General features: G+C 42.6%; 1 protein-coding gene across 1 annotated transcript in view; it reads left to right on the top strand.

The window, feature by feature from the left end:
- The window catches only part of ano9b (anoctamin 9b), a 64,960-nt gene that overhangs the window by 36,386 nt on the left and 12,522 nt on the right, over positions 1-16,052 (top strand). The window contains exons 14-18 of the mRNA XM_084057403.1: positions 114-225; positions 1,279-1,333; positions 1,923-2,020; positions 3,965-4,161; positions 4,984-5,136. Coding sequence (XP_083913529.1) covers positions 114-225; positions 1,279-1,333; positions 1,923-2,020; positions 3,965-4,161; positions 4,984-5,136 — 615 coding nt within the window. The remainder of the gene's footprint in view (positions 1-113; positions 226-1,278; positions 1,334-1,922; positions 2,021-3,964; positions 4,162-4,983; positions 5,137-16,052) is intronic.

The following is a 16,052-nucleotide window of genomic DNA, read 5'->3' as shown; positions in this document are numbered from 1 at the left end:
GGGGGTCCCCGGACCCCACTTTGAGAACCAATGCTCTACTGTGTCTTTACAGAGGAGACAGTGTGGTCAAACAGTGACCTCTAGTGGCTCATGGCTGTACTGTGTGTTTTCAGAGAGGACTCGCTCTTTCGCCGCCACAGAGAGAAGCTTCACGGTGAAGATGTTTACCTTCCAGTTCTTCACTCTCTTCTCCTCTCTCTTCTATGTGGCTTTCTTCCTGGGCAGGTAATGTAAGACTGGTGGAAAACTAGTAACTAAAGTACTTTTCCTTGATCCTGTCACAATTATTACATGATAATCGCCTAAACGCAATTATTTGAGATGATCACAATTATGAATTACCGTTAGTGTCATTCTGACTGCTCGTGGTAAACTAACCTGAACACACTGTCTGCTGTGTATCTGAACTATATTTAAAATGTTGGACTACCTCCAAACAACATTTATTTAATAATAAAACATGAACAAATTCTTTTTTACAACTGTGGCCTCAATCATTTTAAATGGTACATGGTAAATGGTACATCTATGTAGGGCTTTTATCCAAAGCGCTTTACATAGATTGTGCATTACCCTTCCTCTTTGTCTGGCCTACTTGTTGTTAACTAGTTGTACGAATGCTTGTTTTATTGTTGGATTGTTTATTGGATCTTGTTTAGTCAATACAATTATTTGTTTTAGCTCCAGCTCATTTGATTTAGCTATTTTGTCTCATCTGTTTAATACAGTAGGTAGCTGATATATTCCACTTTTACCTTAGTGCTAGGTATGCTCTTGGTTGCTTGTTTTTGCAGGAAATGCACTTATAACTTCTGGTGATTAGTAGTTTTCGTTCCCTACCTATGTTGAATACACTTATTGTAAGTCGCTTTGGATAAAAGCGTCTGCTAAATGACTGTAATGTACATTCACACACACACACACACACACACACACACACACACACACACACACACACACACACACACACACACACACACACACACACACACACACACACACACACACACACACACACACACACACACACACACACACACACACACACACACACACACACAGGAGGAAACCATGCAAGGCACCAACCTGCTCATCAGGAGTAATTAGGGGTTCAGCGTCTTGCTCAAGGACACTTCCACATTCCCATCCGGCCGCTGTACCGGCCACTCTACCCCAAACATGTTACATAGTATCTTTGTACGATAATAAAAAAGGTTGTTATTTTTGTACAATAACTATAATGTGAATATTAATTGTATAATATGTGTGTTTGTTCAGGATCAACGGACATCCAGGGAACTACGTACGCATCGCTAGATGGAGACTAGAGGAGGTGAGAGCAAACATTTATATGTGTAAATTAAACTGTATGTTAACACATCGGGTGCCAAACACGGTCTGAACCGTGTGTTTACATAGTGGCGGTTCCGAAGCTTCGGTGCCGAACACGGTCTGAACCGTGATTTCAGTCTTTTTGTTTTTTTTTGTTTTTCTCCGCGCGGGCGGGGCTAGAGCAGCTCTGGGAGCACCCATTGTAATCCTGCGAAGGAAGTGCCAGATCGCTCACCGGAAACACATTTTCTTTCCCCCATCCGCTTCCTGTCTATTTCCTACTTTGAAACGCCTATATCTCCGAATCTGTTTCCTGTGGGGAAAAACGGTCATGCGCGATGCGTTGTAACCCGCGAGGGTAATGTTATGGTTCCAGCCTGTAGCCAGGCTCATGGCAGAACATGAATCGATGCTTTTTTTTGCGTGGATTTGCTTGTAACGCACGCGGAAACGTTAAACAGCAAAGCGCAGTCAATGGGGAGAATGCTGGCACCCACGGTAAGTTGTTATGAAAAAATGCTGGCACCCGATGTGTTAAATATGAAACATTTATATGAATTAAACTTATACTGTATTATGTCTCCTCTCAGTGTCACCCCAGTGGTTGTCTCACAGATCTCTTCATACAGATGGCTGTCATCATGCTGTTAAAACAGACTCTCAACAACATCTTTGAGTTCACCGTGCCGTGAGTAACCCTGAAAGACGTCTGATTCACACCTCAGAGGTTGAACCAGGTGTTTAAGACGTCTGATTACATTACATTACATCAGTGGTTCTCAAACTTTTTCATGTCAAGGACCCCCTAATTGACACTTATTACCCCGCGGACCCCCCATTTGAAAAGATAAGCCAGGGACCCCAATAAGAGAAGGTTTTATGGCTCTCTAGCAGTGATTCTCAACCATTTTAATTTCAAGGACCCCCAGTGTGACGTGCATTAGGCTATTCACATTGTAAAACCAATGTTAATTTAACTCTGAGAGTGTACAAATGGAACCAAATGGACCCGTTACAGACCCATAAGGGTCCATTTGGTTCCTGTCCATCATTTAGCTGGGGACCCCCTGGAACCCGCTCAAGGACCCCTGGGGGTCCCCGGACCCCACTTTGAGAACCATGGCATTACATTACATTACATTACAGTCATTTAGCAGACGCTTTTATCCAAAGCGACTTACAATAAGTGCATTCAACATAGGTAGGGAACGAAAACTACCAATCACCAGGAGTCTGAAGTGCATTTCCTGCAAAAACAAGCAACCAAGAGTATACCTAGCGCTAAGGTAAAAGTGCAATATATCAGCTACCTACTTTCTTAAACAGATGAGACAAAAATGGCAAAATCAAATGAGCAGGAGCTAAAACAAATAAGTGTATCGACTAAACAAGATCCAATAGAACAATACAAAAATAAAACAAGAGTTCGTACAACTAGTTAACAACAAGTAGGCCAGGCAAAGAGGAAGGGTAGTGTTCACACCTCAGAGGTTGAACCAGGTGTTTAAGACGTCTGATTCACACCTCAGAGGTTGAACCAGGTGTTTAAGGACCAAAAGGAAGGTCCAGATGCACACAGAGTCACAGACATGGTCTTGGACTGGCAAAAAAAAAAACTATTTAGAAAACAAGGTTTTGGTCTTTATGCTGCGTTCACACTGACAGATACAAAGATACATGCTACCAGTCACTTTCAATGGAAGCCAGTGACATGATGATACAAAGACGCAGCAAACGTTTGTAGATCTGCTACAAAACATACAACAGCTACAAATTCAAGTTGATCTGTGTTCAACTTCCAGGTACAAAGACACAAAACTACAGCTGTAGCTCCGATGATGAGATCTGCTACAAAACATACAACAGCTCCCAAGCTACAAATACAAAATGCAGTTCGCTGGGCTCATTCAAAACAGCCCTAAAAACTCATCTTTCTGGAGGCCTAAAGAGGAGCTAGTACCAGTTTCCCTGTAGACAGACGACCCCCCCCCCCCTTTTTTTTTGTACATACTTTTTATTTTATTTTCTAATGCTTTTTTTTGCCTTTCATGCCTTTCTTGTACATAATGGTATATATTTTTTTTCCCTCTGTATTCTCATGTTGATTTTTGAACTGTTTGGTTGCTACTATATATGTCTATGAAATTAATTCAAGGACCCCAACGGAAACAAGCCCGCAAGGACTTTTTTGGCCGGACCTTTTAGACAAAAGCATTATAAATGTAACCGTGTTGTTTTGCATTCTTTTGCCTAATAAACATTTCAATCAATCAATACGTTGAGCTGGTTTCAATTTGAGATACAACGATACCAAGCTACAACTATGCTGTGTCTCTTTGTATCTGCCGGTGTGAACGCAGCATAAACCTTCATCAGGACAAACATACAAAGCACAATAACCACCAGACATGTAAAGGCCACACCCACAATTGGGGCGGGTCATAATATGATGATCATCTTTTCACATGTTGCCACCAACGGACTGAATGACACGTACACACTATGTACACACTATGTACACACTTAGTACACACTTTCTTTGGCGTTTTCAGCCAGAAAAAAAAAGCCTGTACGTGTATTTATGTGTATTTATATGTATATTTATACGTGTATTTATACGTGCATGTTCCAGCTGGCTGAAGAGTTGCGTCCGGAGGAACACGGCCAAGAAGCTGGAGAGGAAGTGCGGCCACTGCTACAGGAAGGCGTGTCGCGAGGAGAACGGCGCCGTGGAGCCGTGTGACATCTGCAAGCTCCGCGATTGGATGAGGAACTACCACCTGGCCGACATCAACGCCTTCAGCCTCTTCAACGAGTTCCTGGAGATGGGTACGGTCACGTGACCACACACTTTGATGATCACGTGACCACACACTTTGATGAGTCACGTTACAATTTACAACGTATTCATTTATCAGACGCTCTTTATCCAGAGTGACTTGCAGTAAACAAGGTAAACACATACATAGAATACAGAGAGACAGTGTAGTGTCTCAGTAAACTATATAGTCAGGGGATATTAAAAAAGTCTTGGAATAAATTCCTTACCAAAAAAAATCTTCACCAATGTGTTTGCAAAGGTGTCTAGTAACACATCTCACAAAGACTGAAATGCAGTATCCCTAGGAGAATTTTTGACAGCTCCTTAAAGTTGGGCTACCCACCATAACCTTAGTTAAAAAAAAATCCAAATTTAATTCTGTTTTAAGTAGCATCTGAGGGGTCAAACTAGGGTGTTTTTATGATTCTGAATCCATTGCAATCATTTATTTTGCACCAAAACCACTCCAATCTCGGCCCAATCTCAATGGGCTTTTTACACAAAAAGTATACATGGCTATGGCCGTTTTTAGCCCAAGGAGTGGTTTTGGTGCAAAACAAATGATTGCAATGGATTCAGAATCATAAAAACACCCTAGTTTGACACCTCACATGCTACTTAAAACAGAATTCAATTTGGATTTTTTTTTTTAGAATTTTTTTTAACCAAGGTTATGGTGGGTACCCCAACTTTAAGGAGCTGTCAAAAATACATACTTACCTTTCATCTCTCTGTCTGTCTGTCTGTCTGTCTGTCTGTCTGTCTGTCTGTCTGTCTGTCTGTCTGTCTGTCTGTCTCTCTCTCTCTCTCTCTCTCTCTCTCTCTCTCAGTGGTCCAGTTCAGTTTCACCACTATCTTCGTGGCTGCGTTCCCATTGGCTCCCCTGTTGGCGCTCATCAACAACGTGTTTGAGATCCGCCTGGACGCCATCAAGATGGTCAGCCTAGAGCGCCGCCTAGTGCCCAAGAAGACCAACGACATCGGTGAGACGCTGTGTGTGTGTGTGTGTGTGTGTGTGTGTGTGTGTGTGTGTGTGTGTGTGTGTGTGTGTGTGTGTGTGTGTGTGTGTGTGTGTGTGTGTGTGTGTGTGTGTGCGTGCGTGCGTGTGCGTGTGTGCGTGTTATACCCTGAAACAGGGGAAATCTCAGTAAGAATGTAGACACAGTGTTTGTTCTCTGTCAGCAGCATTGAGAATCTTTACTTTCAATTTAGTTCAGAAATATTTACATAGTCACAATAATGTTCCTTTTTCCAACTTAACACATTTCTTTTCACAGGTAGGTACACTGGTAAAGATAATAACATTTATCTTCTTTTCACAGGTTACACTCAGTCAGGTAAACATTCAGGTATCATTGTATTCCCATTTATCTTTTCTTTTTCAACAGGTCAAACTCAACAGGTAACTATAGAGGTAAATATACATCTTTTTCAATAACCATGAATTTAATCATATTAAAGTGCAAAAACACTGTAAACACAAACAATCATTTTCTCTTGACTTTATAATACTGCTTGGTGCTTTATTCTCTTGGAGAATGAACATAACTGCATGTAAGTTACCCACACATCCATTAGCAATCTTGTACACTGCATGTATCATGGCTACCTGCTCTATTGTGCAATCATGGCCACCTGCTGCATTCTGCAGTGAATCAATGCATAATCCAATCCATTAAACTAATGCTTTTAAAACACTCAATATTCGGTCACAAAGTTACTCAAACCATAAACAAAACATCATCATAACACTTTCAAACATTCATGAGCAGAAATGCCCGTTTTGTACCTGAAACAGGGGAAATCTCAGTAAGAATGTAGACACAGTGTTTGTTCTCTGTCAGCAGCATTGAGAATGACGCAACAGGCCCACATTCCCACAGATCCCCTGCTCCCTGCAGACGTGACCAATCGATTACCAACACCAAAACTGTGAACTAGTAGAAACTAGTAGATAACAGATTCAGTGATCTCTTTTGTCTCTGTTCACCTTTTAACTTTTTAATCACTTTCACATGACTTGTTTACATTTATTTAATGTCACAAAACGGTTTCAGCAAGATTTATTTGCTTTTAAATGTATACTTATGAACTTTAACTTATTTATTTATTTAATGAATTGTCTTGACTGGATCACACTGGATCACTATTATATCACTATCACACACTCCCCTGCAATATTAGATGTCGTCCCGACATCACATCTCCATTTGTATGGAACGGTCCAAAACCTAGTTTAGGTCTAGTATCCCTGCATAAAGAAGGGCTGGTACATCTGGAATGGGTTTGGCCATATTGCCATGGGTTGAACTTGGGGCTGATACCGATAAAGCACTTCATTGGCATGTGCTGCACTATAGCATGCTGGGGTACCAAGTTGGTCATATGTAAAGATTCTAGGGGCTTGTCTTTCTCTCCTTGGCCTGTCATGTACTTGTCCTCCCTCATCTTCGCTTGAACTTTGACATGGGGATATGGGGTTTTCATACTGGGCTTGTTCAACTGGTTGTACATCATCATTGTGATTTTCATCTTCCACCAGCACATAGTCATCCTGTGTCTCAGACTCATCTGTGTTTGTTACAGGTCTTTCTCCAACCATTGGCTCGTCAGCATTCAAAACAGGTGTCCCCTGGTCAATGTCCTCTTGGGTGTCACTGTCGACATGCTCCATGACCCTTTCTGCATTGGGCACTTGAGGCTGCACCATCGGCTCATAGCAATACCCCCATTCATCTTCGTCACATTCCTCTTCCTGGCTTACATTTTCTGCGACTGTTTTTGTCTTTCTTTCCTTTTCCTTAGGTGTTGCCTTTGGCTGGACTTCCAACGGTAAGTGATCACACGGTAGCAACAAATTGCGATGCAAGACTCTCAATCTTCCTTTTCCCTGCTCAGGTTTGACTTCGTAGACTGGGACGTCATTTCCAACCTGGCGGATCACAACATGGATGTGCTCTTCCCAATGATTGCGAAGCTTTCCAGTGCCTCCTCTTGGTGTCATATTTCTGACCAGGACACGATCACCGGGATGCAACAATGAGCTTCTCACTTTTTCGTCATAGTGTCTTTTACTTCTGTCTTTTGACGTCTTTGTATTCTCTCGCACTATTTCATATGCTTCCTGCATTTCTCTTTTCCATTTCTCCATGTATGTTCGATGGTCTGCTTTTCCTGTCTCAGAGGTAAGACCAAACAGGAGGTCAATGGGTAACCTTGGGGACCTTCCGAATAGAAGGTAAAAAGGGGAGAAACCTGTGACCTCGCATCGTGTGCAGTTATACGCATATATTAACTTGTTCAGGGATTCTTTCCAGTTTGTCTTCTGCTCATCATTAAGTGTCTTTAGCATTTGCAGCAATGTTCGGTTAAAGCGTTCGACTTGCCCGTTTCCCTGCGGGTGATAGGGTGTCGTTCGCGATCCTGCCACGCCACAGTTCTTTTTCAGCTGGGCGAACAGCTGATTCTCAAATTCGCCACCTCGATCATGGTGTATGCGAGCCGGCATCCCATACTTAAGGGCATAATCGTTGAATATTCGATCAGCAACTGTTTTGGCAGACTTGTTGGTGGTGGCATAAGCCTGTGCAAAACGAGTAAAGTGATCAACAATTACTAATATATATTCGTAACCGCCTTTACATTTGTCCAAGTGGAGGAAATCTATCGACACAAGTTCAAACGGCTGTGTGGTGACAATATTGGTAAGAGGTGCCCGTGTTTCTCTGCATGGTCTCTTTTGTTTCAGGCACAGACAAGTTCTAGCCACATAATGTTCAATTTCTTTTTGCATGTAGGGCCAAAAGAATCTGTCTCTGATCAGCGATGTTGTTCGATCAATGCCTTGGTGGCCCATATCATCGTGCAACTCTTTCAGTACCGTGGCCTTATATTTCTCAGGCAGTACAAGCTGTGTTTTGCTTGATGTTTTTCTGCGGAGAATACCATTGTCATCAATATGAAGTCTTTCCCATTCACGCAGTAGACACTTGCTTGGCTTACTGAGGGCATGTCCCGGTGGCTTGCTGTCCCTCACTTTGCACTGCATTATTGGACCAATACTCTCATCATCTTGTTGCGCTTGCTGAATCTTTTTAATTGAGAATGGTTTGTGCGTATCTTCACTCAGTGCTGTGCATTGGAGATCGGTAAGTATCGGGCAGACCCATGGTGAGTTGTAGTCTTGAATCTCAACAGCTTGGTTTGTTGCAGCCACACAATCTGATGTCAACTCTTCCGTACACTGTTCCATCACCTTCTCCATATTCACAGGCATTCTTGACAGACTGTCGGCATCCACATTTTCTTTCCCTGGGCGATATCGGATGGTAAAATGAAAGTCAGCGAGCTCTGCTACCCATCTATATCCTGTTGCATTGAGCTTGGCACTTGACAGGACATAAGTGAGTGGATTATTATCAGTGAACACAGTGAAAGTTGGCGCGTAATACAGGTAATCTCTAAATTTTTCAGTGATTGCCCACTTCAAGGCAAGGAATTCTAACTTTCCTGAATGTAAATGATAATTCCGTTCAGCAGTGTTCAGTGTTCGGGAGCCGTACGCTATCACACGGAGTTTACCATCTTGTTGTTGGTATAGAACTGCCCCGAGGCCTTGATTTGACGCATCGGTATGGAGGACAAATGGCAGTGAGAAGTCTGGGAAAGCGAGGACAGGTGGCTCAACCAGACAAGCGATTAGCCGTTCCAATATGGCTTGATGTTCTTCAGTCCAGACAATTGGTTTGCTTGATGGCACTCCTTTATTCTTCCTTGTAACCTGCCTTGTGTTTGTCTTAAATTGCGACGCATTGTTGTCTTCTGTTGCTTTCAGCAAGTCATAAAGTGGCCCAGCGATACGGGAAAAGTCCTTTACATATTGTCTGTAGTAGCTTAGTAGGCCCATGACAGTTCGTAACTCTCCTACGTTACTCGGTCTCTTATCTTTCAAGGCTGTTACAGCAATGGTGTCAGCTGGATCGACTTTACTACCTTCGGCTGAAACAACTCTTCCCAGATAGCGGACCTCCCGTTTAAACAACACACACTTGCTGGGTTTTAGTTTGATCCCATACTTCCTCAACAGCCGAAGCACTCTTCTGACATGATTTACATGATCCTCAAATGACTGGCTGTACACAAGTGTGTCATCCAGATAGGGGATGCAGATGTTGTCTCGCACGTCTTCCAAACACTCCTCCATACAGCGCTGAAACACTGCGGGTGCATTCATCAACCCGAATGGGATCCTTATCCATTCGTACAGACCCCATGGAGTCACAAATGCAGTCAACGGCCTACTGTCTTCATCCACAAAGCCCTGATGGTAGGCCTTTCCTTGGTCTAGTAATGAAAACCACGAGTTGCCTCCAAGACTGTCAAGGATGTCCTGCACTCGTGGAATTGGTTGTCTATCAGGGTGGGTCTTTTTATTTAGTTCTCTGTAATCTATGCAAAGGCGTAGGCTTCCATCTTTTTTTCTTACACAGACAACCGGTGAGGCATAAGGTGAGTTGGATTTCTTCACCCATCCTTGTGCAATCAGATTGTGCAGGTAGTCTTTCATTTCTTTATATAACGGCTTTGGCACTGACAGGTAAGTACGCGCTACAGGCTCCATATCTTTCAATGATATGCTCAACTTCAATTTCCCGATACATCCAATGTCATCATCTGATTCAGAGAAAGAGGAGCGTTCTTCATGAAGCATATTCTGTATTATTTCTCGTTCATGCTCACCCAGGTGGCTGAGGTCAATTGGTGGACTCCATTGAGTGTCAGTAACTGGCTCACCCTCTGCATTCACTTGACTCACTGATACTGGCGGTTGGTGTTTGGGTTTCTCTAAAACAGTAGCTGGATAAACAGCCTGAACCTGATGTAAGGTGCCCACAACAGTTCTTCCAGACAACTCAATATCATGATCAGTGGGGTTTTGAACATCAAGAACAATGTAAGGTGGAGCACCACTTCTGAGGGTTACCAAAGTCTCACAAAACTCTAGGCCTTCAGCCCACTGAGGATTTATATCAGGCTCAAATACAAGTGTGGTAAATTTCTTCAATGGCCATGTCTGTGCTTTACAGTCAATCTGAACAGAGGTGCGTTTTGGGACAGTTACTTTCTCTTTTGTTGTCCTCACAACATAGTCACATGACTGTTCTGCAGTCACCAGATCAATGAATGCTGTGACATTTTCTCTCTCAAGACTTGGGAAAGCCGCTCTCAATGTCTCATGCAAATGTTCTCTTTTCATAGTATCAATTCGTTCTGTAGCACTAGTTTTTATTATTTGCTCAATGACATTAAAGCCTAGGATGGGCTGTGAAAGACATCCGCCTTTCATTACTAGCATGGGGACAACAAGTTCTGTGGGGTCAGTTCCCTCTGCGGCTAATCCAAAAGTGACCTCAATGAAACCCTTATACGGCATGCTCTCTCCATTAGCAGCTGTGATCTCCAAATTATCAGGGGCGTCAAGTAGTTCAGACACATCTCTTAATCTTTCATGGGGCAAATATCTGCTTTTCCACTTTTCATCGACAATACAAACTTGGGAGCCTGTATCCCATAATGCTCTGGTTTTATGGCCTTGTATGTAACATTCAACTATACAGCGTTTTCCAACCAGACTAACAAGACGAGGACGGCTGTCCGCTTTCTCTGTGCAGGTAGCATTTACTTTTGGGTGAGCATGCTGGTTGCACCGTTTTCTATGTCTTGGCCAATGCTCAACTTGACAGGTTTTTGAACAGTAAGTGTCATTTTTACATGATGCACACCTCATAAATCTTTGGTCTTTCCCAGGGGCTCCACAGTTTGAGCAATGTTGTTGGGACATTATATTGTTGCCAGTTACTCCCAGTCCCGTGGGGGTAACCCCTACCCATTTAAAGGACCCTCTTTGTCTTGTCTGGTTCCTCTCGCCCTGCAGCCTGCGGCGAAATGTTCACTACTACCACATCTGTAGCAGTGGGTGCAATATTCATTTCCACTTTCCTGGCAGCCAATACATTTGTTCTGACGGGCCCGATTCGGGGTCTGAAATTGCTGTGGCAAGAACCTTTGCTGATACTGCGCTCTCTCTTCTCTTCGTCCTGGGGTAGGCCAATAGCGTTGTGGGGGATACTGAAACTGGGGAGGGGGAATGCATTCTTGCGCTACGGGAGAGGCCAAATACTGTGCTTGTGCTGGGTTAGGCTGGCGGATTGACTCTTTGATTTGTGCAACTTCAGCGCCTATGTTTTTCAATAATGCCATGTCAGAACGCATTTCTTTTAGTTGGTTTAGTACATCAGGATGAGTTTTGTTGATGGGCTCTGAATTTGGGTTTTTTATTTTTTTATCTGTGGAGGTGTCATCAGACTGGACTGTGTGCACAGTGGTTGGCCGCTGTTGGGTAAGTAGTTTCTTTTTATTCTGTCTTTCTGTTTCATTTGCGCATGCAATGTTTAGTTTTTCAAGGAGCAGCTCATCACTAGTTTTTGTTTGTTGCAGGTAAGGTTGGAGGTCACTTTTAATGCTATCATTTTGCAGGCCTGTGAGGACGGTATGGAGAAACATGCTCTGTACAAGGACAGGATCATATTTTAGACCAGACTCTGCTTCCTGTGAAGCAAAGAGTATTTTTTGTCTTAAATCTAGGGCACGGATAAGGAAGTTTTGTGGCGTTTCCTTATTACTTTGGACCTCTGACGTGAGCTGTTTATACAGTTCTGTTGCTCCCTTTTCTTGGTAATGGGACCTGAGAATTCGCCTCAAAGTCGGTAGTGTGAGGTTGGTTTTTCCCTCCAGGTAGCTACGTAACTGTAGGCCTGGTGCAATTGCCCTGATCACTGCATCAACTATTTCAATTTCAGGAAATCCCTTGTTGATACCTTGCTCAATTTGGTGGGCTAGACTGGAGAATGTAAGTTTATCTTTTTGCCCCGGTTCGCCAATCTGGCCTGATATTTTGAATTCTCTGTTCCACTGTAATGACAGACGGGGTTGGGGGGCAGAGGCAAGGTCCTGCTTGACAATATTATCTCCCCCGCCCACTGGATTTTTGTCTCCACTGGTTTGGTTTGATTTCTCCTGTAGTGATAATGCTAATGCCAATTGTAGTGTCTCTACCTCTTTTTGCAACCTCTCAGTTTCTGAGAGTTGAACGACCTGCTCTTGCACCAAACCTGCCTCTTTTCCATCAGAGGCTTTTTGTTTTTGTTCACTTAATTGAACCTGTTGTAACTCAGCAATTTTATCTTGCAGCCTAAGTAGCTCTGCCATACCCTGGTCCTCAAGTTTAAGTAACTCTTCTCTCTCTAAGTGTCTTGTGACATGGGAGATGAGAGAAGAGCGACTTTTCCCTTTTACATTTTCAAGTGTTAAACCAGCAATCATTAGAAAATCACAAACTTCAATCAAAGCATCTTTTTTCAATGTGTATAGAGCACCACCAATTTCTAGGATCAAATCCTCTCGTGCTGAGGAATCCCTTTCTTTGTCTGAATCAGACATCTCAGTCTCGGACCTGTGGAGAATGTTAGTGCGATAAGGTACCTTTACTTCGTAGAATAGGCCACACAGTTGTGAGTTTCACTGTGATGCAGAAGCTTCTCTACACAATAGGCAACACAGTTAGTTGACCCGTCGATGTCTGTGGTGCAGAATCTTCTCCCCACAGAATAGGCAACACAGTTCTTTGACACGTGGACAGCCACGTGGTGCAGGACCTCTTTGTAGAAACGGCCAAACAGTTCTTTGACACACGGACGTTGGAGCGGTGCAGCACCTTCTTGCAGACTCGGCAACACAACTCTCTGACACGTGGACGTCAGCGTGGTGCAGCAGCTTTTTCTTTTTCTCTTCAGAATAGACAACACAGTTTATGGACCCGTGGACGTCAGTGTGGTGATGAACCTTCTCTTTGCAGAGTAGACGCAGCTTTCCTGGCACCAGTGGTTGACCTCAGATTGCATGCAAGTCTCTCTACGCAGTTGTTGAACCACCACGCACTATCGTCCACCCTGGTTGTAGGTTGTTGATGAAAAAGAGCTGAATGTTGGTCGGGGACGTCTATCTGGGACAGCTGGTCCTCGCCACATTCATCTCGCTGGGGCCTCCATATGTTATACCCTGAAACAGGGGAAATCTCAGTAAGAATGTAGACACAGTGTTTGTTCTCTGTCAGCAGCATTGAGAATCTTTACTTTCAATTTAGTTCAGAAATATTTACATAGTCACAATAATGTTCCTTTTTCCAACTTAACACATTTCTTTTCACAGGTAGGTACACTGGTAAAGATAATAACATTTATCTTCTTTTCACAGGTTACACTCAGTCAGGTAAACATTCAGGTATCATTGTATTCCCATTTATCTTTTCTTTTTCAACAGGTCAAACTCAACAGGTAACTATAGAGGTAAATATACATCTTTTTCAATAACCATGAATTTAATCATATTAAAGTGCAAAAACACTGTAAACACAAACAATCATTTTCTCTTGACTTTATAATACTGCTTGGTGCTTTATTCTCTTGGAGAATGAACATAACTGCATGTAAGTTACCCACACATCCATTAGCAATCTTGTACACTGCATGTATCATGGCTACCTGCTCTATTGTGCAATCATGGCCACCTGCTGCATTCTGCAGTGAATCAATGCATAATCCAATCCATTAAACTAATGCTTTTAAAACACTCAATATTCGGTCACAAAGTTACTCAAACCATAAACAAAACATCATCATAACACTTTCAAACATTCATGAGCAGAAATGCCCGTTTTGTACCTGAAACAGGGGAAATCTCAGTAAGAATGTAGACACAGTGTTTGTTCTCTGTCAGCAGCATTGAGAATGACGCAACAGGCCCACATTCCCACAGATCCCCTGCTCCCTGCAGACGTGACCAATCGATTACCAACACCAAAACTGTGAACTAGTAGAAACTAGTAGATAACAGATTCAGTGATCTCTTTTGTCTCTGTTCACCTTTTAACTTTTTAATCACTTTCACATGACTTGTTTACATTTATTTAATGTCACAAAACGGTTTCAGCAAGATTTATTTGCTTTTAAATGTATACTTATGAACTTTAACTTATTTATTTATTTAATGAATTGTCTTGACTGGATCACACTGGATCACTATTATATCACTATCACATGCGTGCGTGCGTGCGTGCCACCCCGAATACACCTGATGTTGTTTTTGTTGTCACAAGGAGGTCCTGATAGAATTAGGCTCTGTGTTCTTATCTCTACAACATGGACCAGGCTTTACAAGATAGACATTCAGTACCAAACGTTACTCAGAATCATAACACACTGTGGGTACAGATGTAGAATCATATTTGTAAGCCTGGGTCATGTATATAAATATGACACCTGTAGGGTCATCTGTTAGTAAGAGACTCTACCGGTCATCAAATTATTGTCTCAATAATTCAACAAAAACAAAAAAGAAATGACCATGAACTCAAGCCTTCAAGGTGTGTGTAATTGCAACATATTCTCACACATAGGCGTAATTTATTGCTGCTTCACTTTATTTTATTATTTTAATTTCACTCAGAGGAAGCAGTTATAGGGCTGCTTATACCTAACCTTTATATGTTACCATCACTTACAATACTTCTACAATACGTTGTGATATTTGACAGCTTGTAAGAGCCTAGTCTAAATGTCTCCACTAGGCCTGATAGCTATTGTTTTGGTACGGCGTATCTGGTTATGGTTCAGTTTGTCCTTGAAGCAGCTAACAGTATAACTGCGATCGCTGCTCCTGTGCTCCAGGCAGAACTACCGTACCACTGACATGAGTGTTAATGTGCTTCTGACCATGATATCATGTACATGAAGCATAACCACCTCCACCTAGAATATTGTCTAGACTCCTACAGTATGTGCCTCATCGATTGCTCCAGAATTCCATGACAACTCCAACTCCCTAATGCGTCACCATAGGACTACTATAGGACTACACAAAATAAAACGCACATATTTGGAGCTTCAAGCACTACTTGAATCGGGGGATTGACCAGCTGCCTCGTGGCTTAACATGGTAGCAACGCTTGGCTAGTACCGGCAACCTCCCGTGATCCAAGGCCACTGGGGAAATTATATATATATTTTTTCTCTCCACACAGTTTTTGTGAGGTTAGGTTTAGGTTTAGGGTTAGGTTTAGGGTTAGGTGTAGGGTTAGGTTTAGGGTTAGGTTTAGGGTTAGGTTTAGGGTTAGGTGTAGGGTTAGGTTTAGGGTTAGGTTTAGGGTTAGGTTTAGGGTTAGGTTTAGGGTTAGGTGTAGGGTTAGGTGTAGGGTTAGGTTTAGGTTTTGGTTTAGGGTTAGGTTTTGGTGTAGGGTTAGGTTTAGGTTTAGGGTTAGGTTTAGGGTTAGGTTTTGGTTTAGGGTTAGGTTTAGGTTTAGGTTTAGGGTTAGGTTTAGGGTTAGGTTTAGGTTTAGGTTTAGGGTTAGGTTTTGGTTTAGGGTTAGGTTTAGGTTTAGGGTTAGGTTTAGGGTTAGGTTTAGGGTTAGGTGTAGGGTTAGGTTTAGGCATAGTTCTGTCAACATGCGACGTCGCCATGCATGTCAAAGCTTGACGTTTCAGGGCGACTGACAGAGCGGGTTTGGTAAATGATAGAACATAATACATTTTGTGGGTGAACTACTCCAAGTTTTTCATAAAACTTAGGTCGTGGCACTCGGTGCCGCACTATGAGCTTGTAGATCTGCTATTTTTGAAAAATCGTGAAAATGTGTGCAAATCTTTGAATATATTGTTTTAATACGAACATTTTAAACTCAAATCTTTGCTTCTGGGGGGGGGGGGGGGGGCCTGGAAAACAATATTTTGAGATGGGGGGTCCATGGCCAAATACATATCATTTTGGGGGTCCTTGACATGAAGAA

Source organism: Gymnoscopelus microlampas, assembly GCF_963454915.1.
Source record: "Gymnoscopelus microlampas genome assembly, chromosome: 1".
NCBI classification, from domain to species: Eukaryota; Metazoa; Chordata; class Actinopteri; order Myctophiformes; family Myctophidae; genus Gymnoscopelus; species Gymnoscopelus microlampas.
Note: the sequence above shows the minus strand (reverse complement) of the source record. Positions and strands in the feature narration are given on the sequence as shown.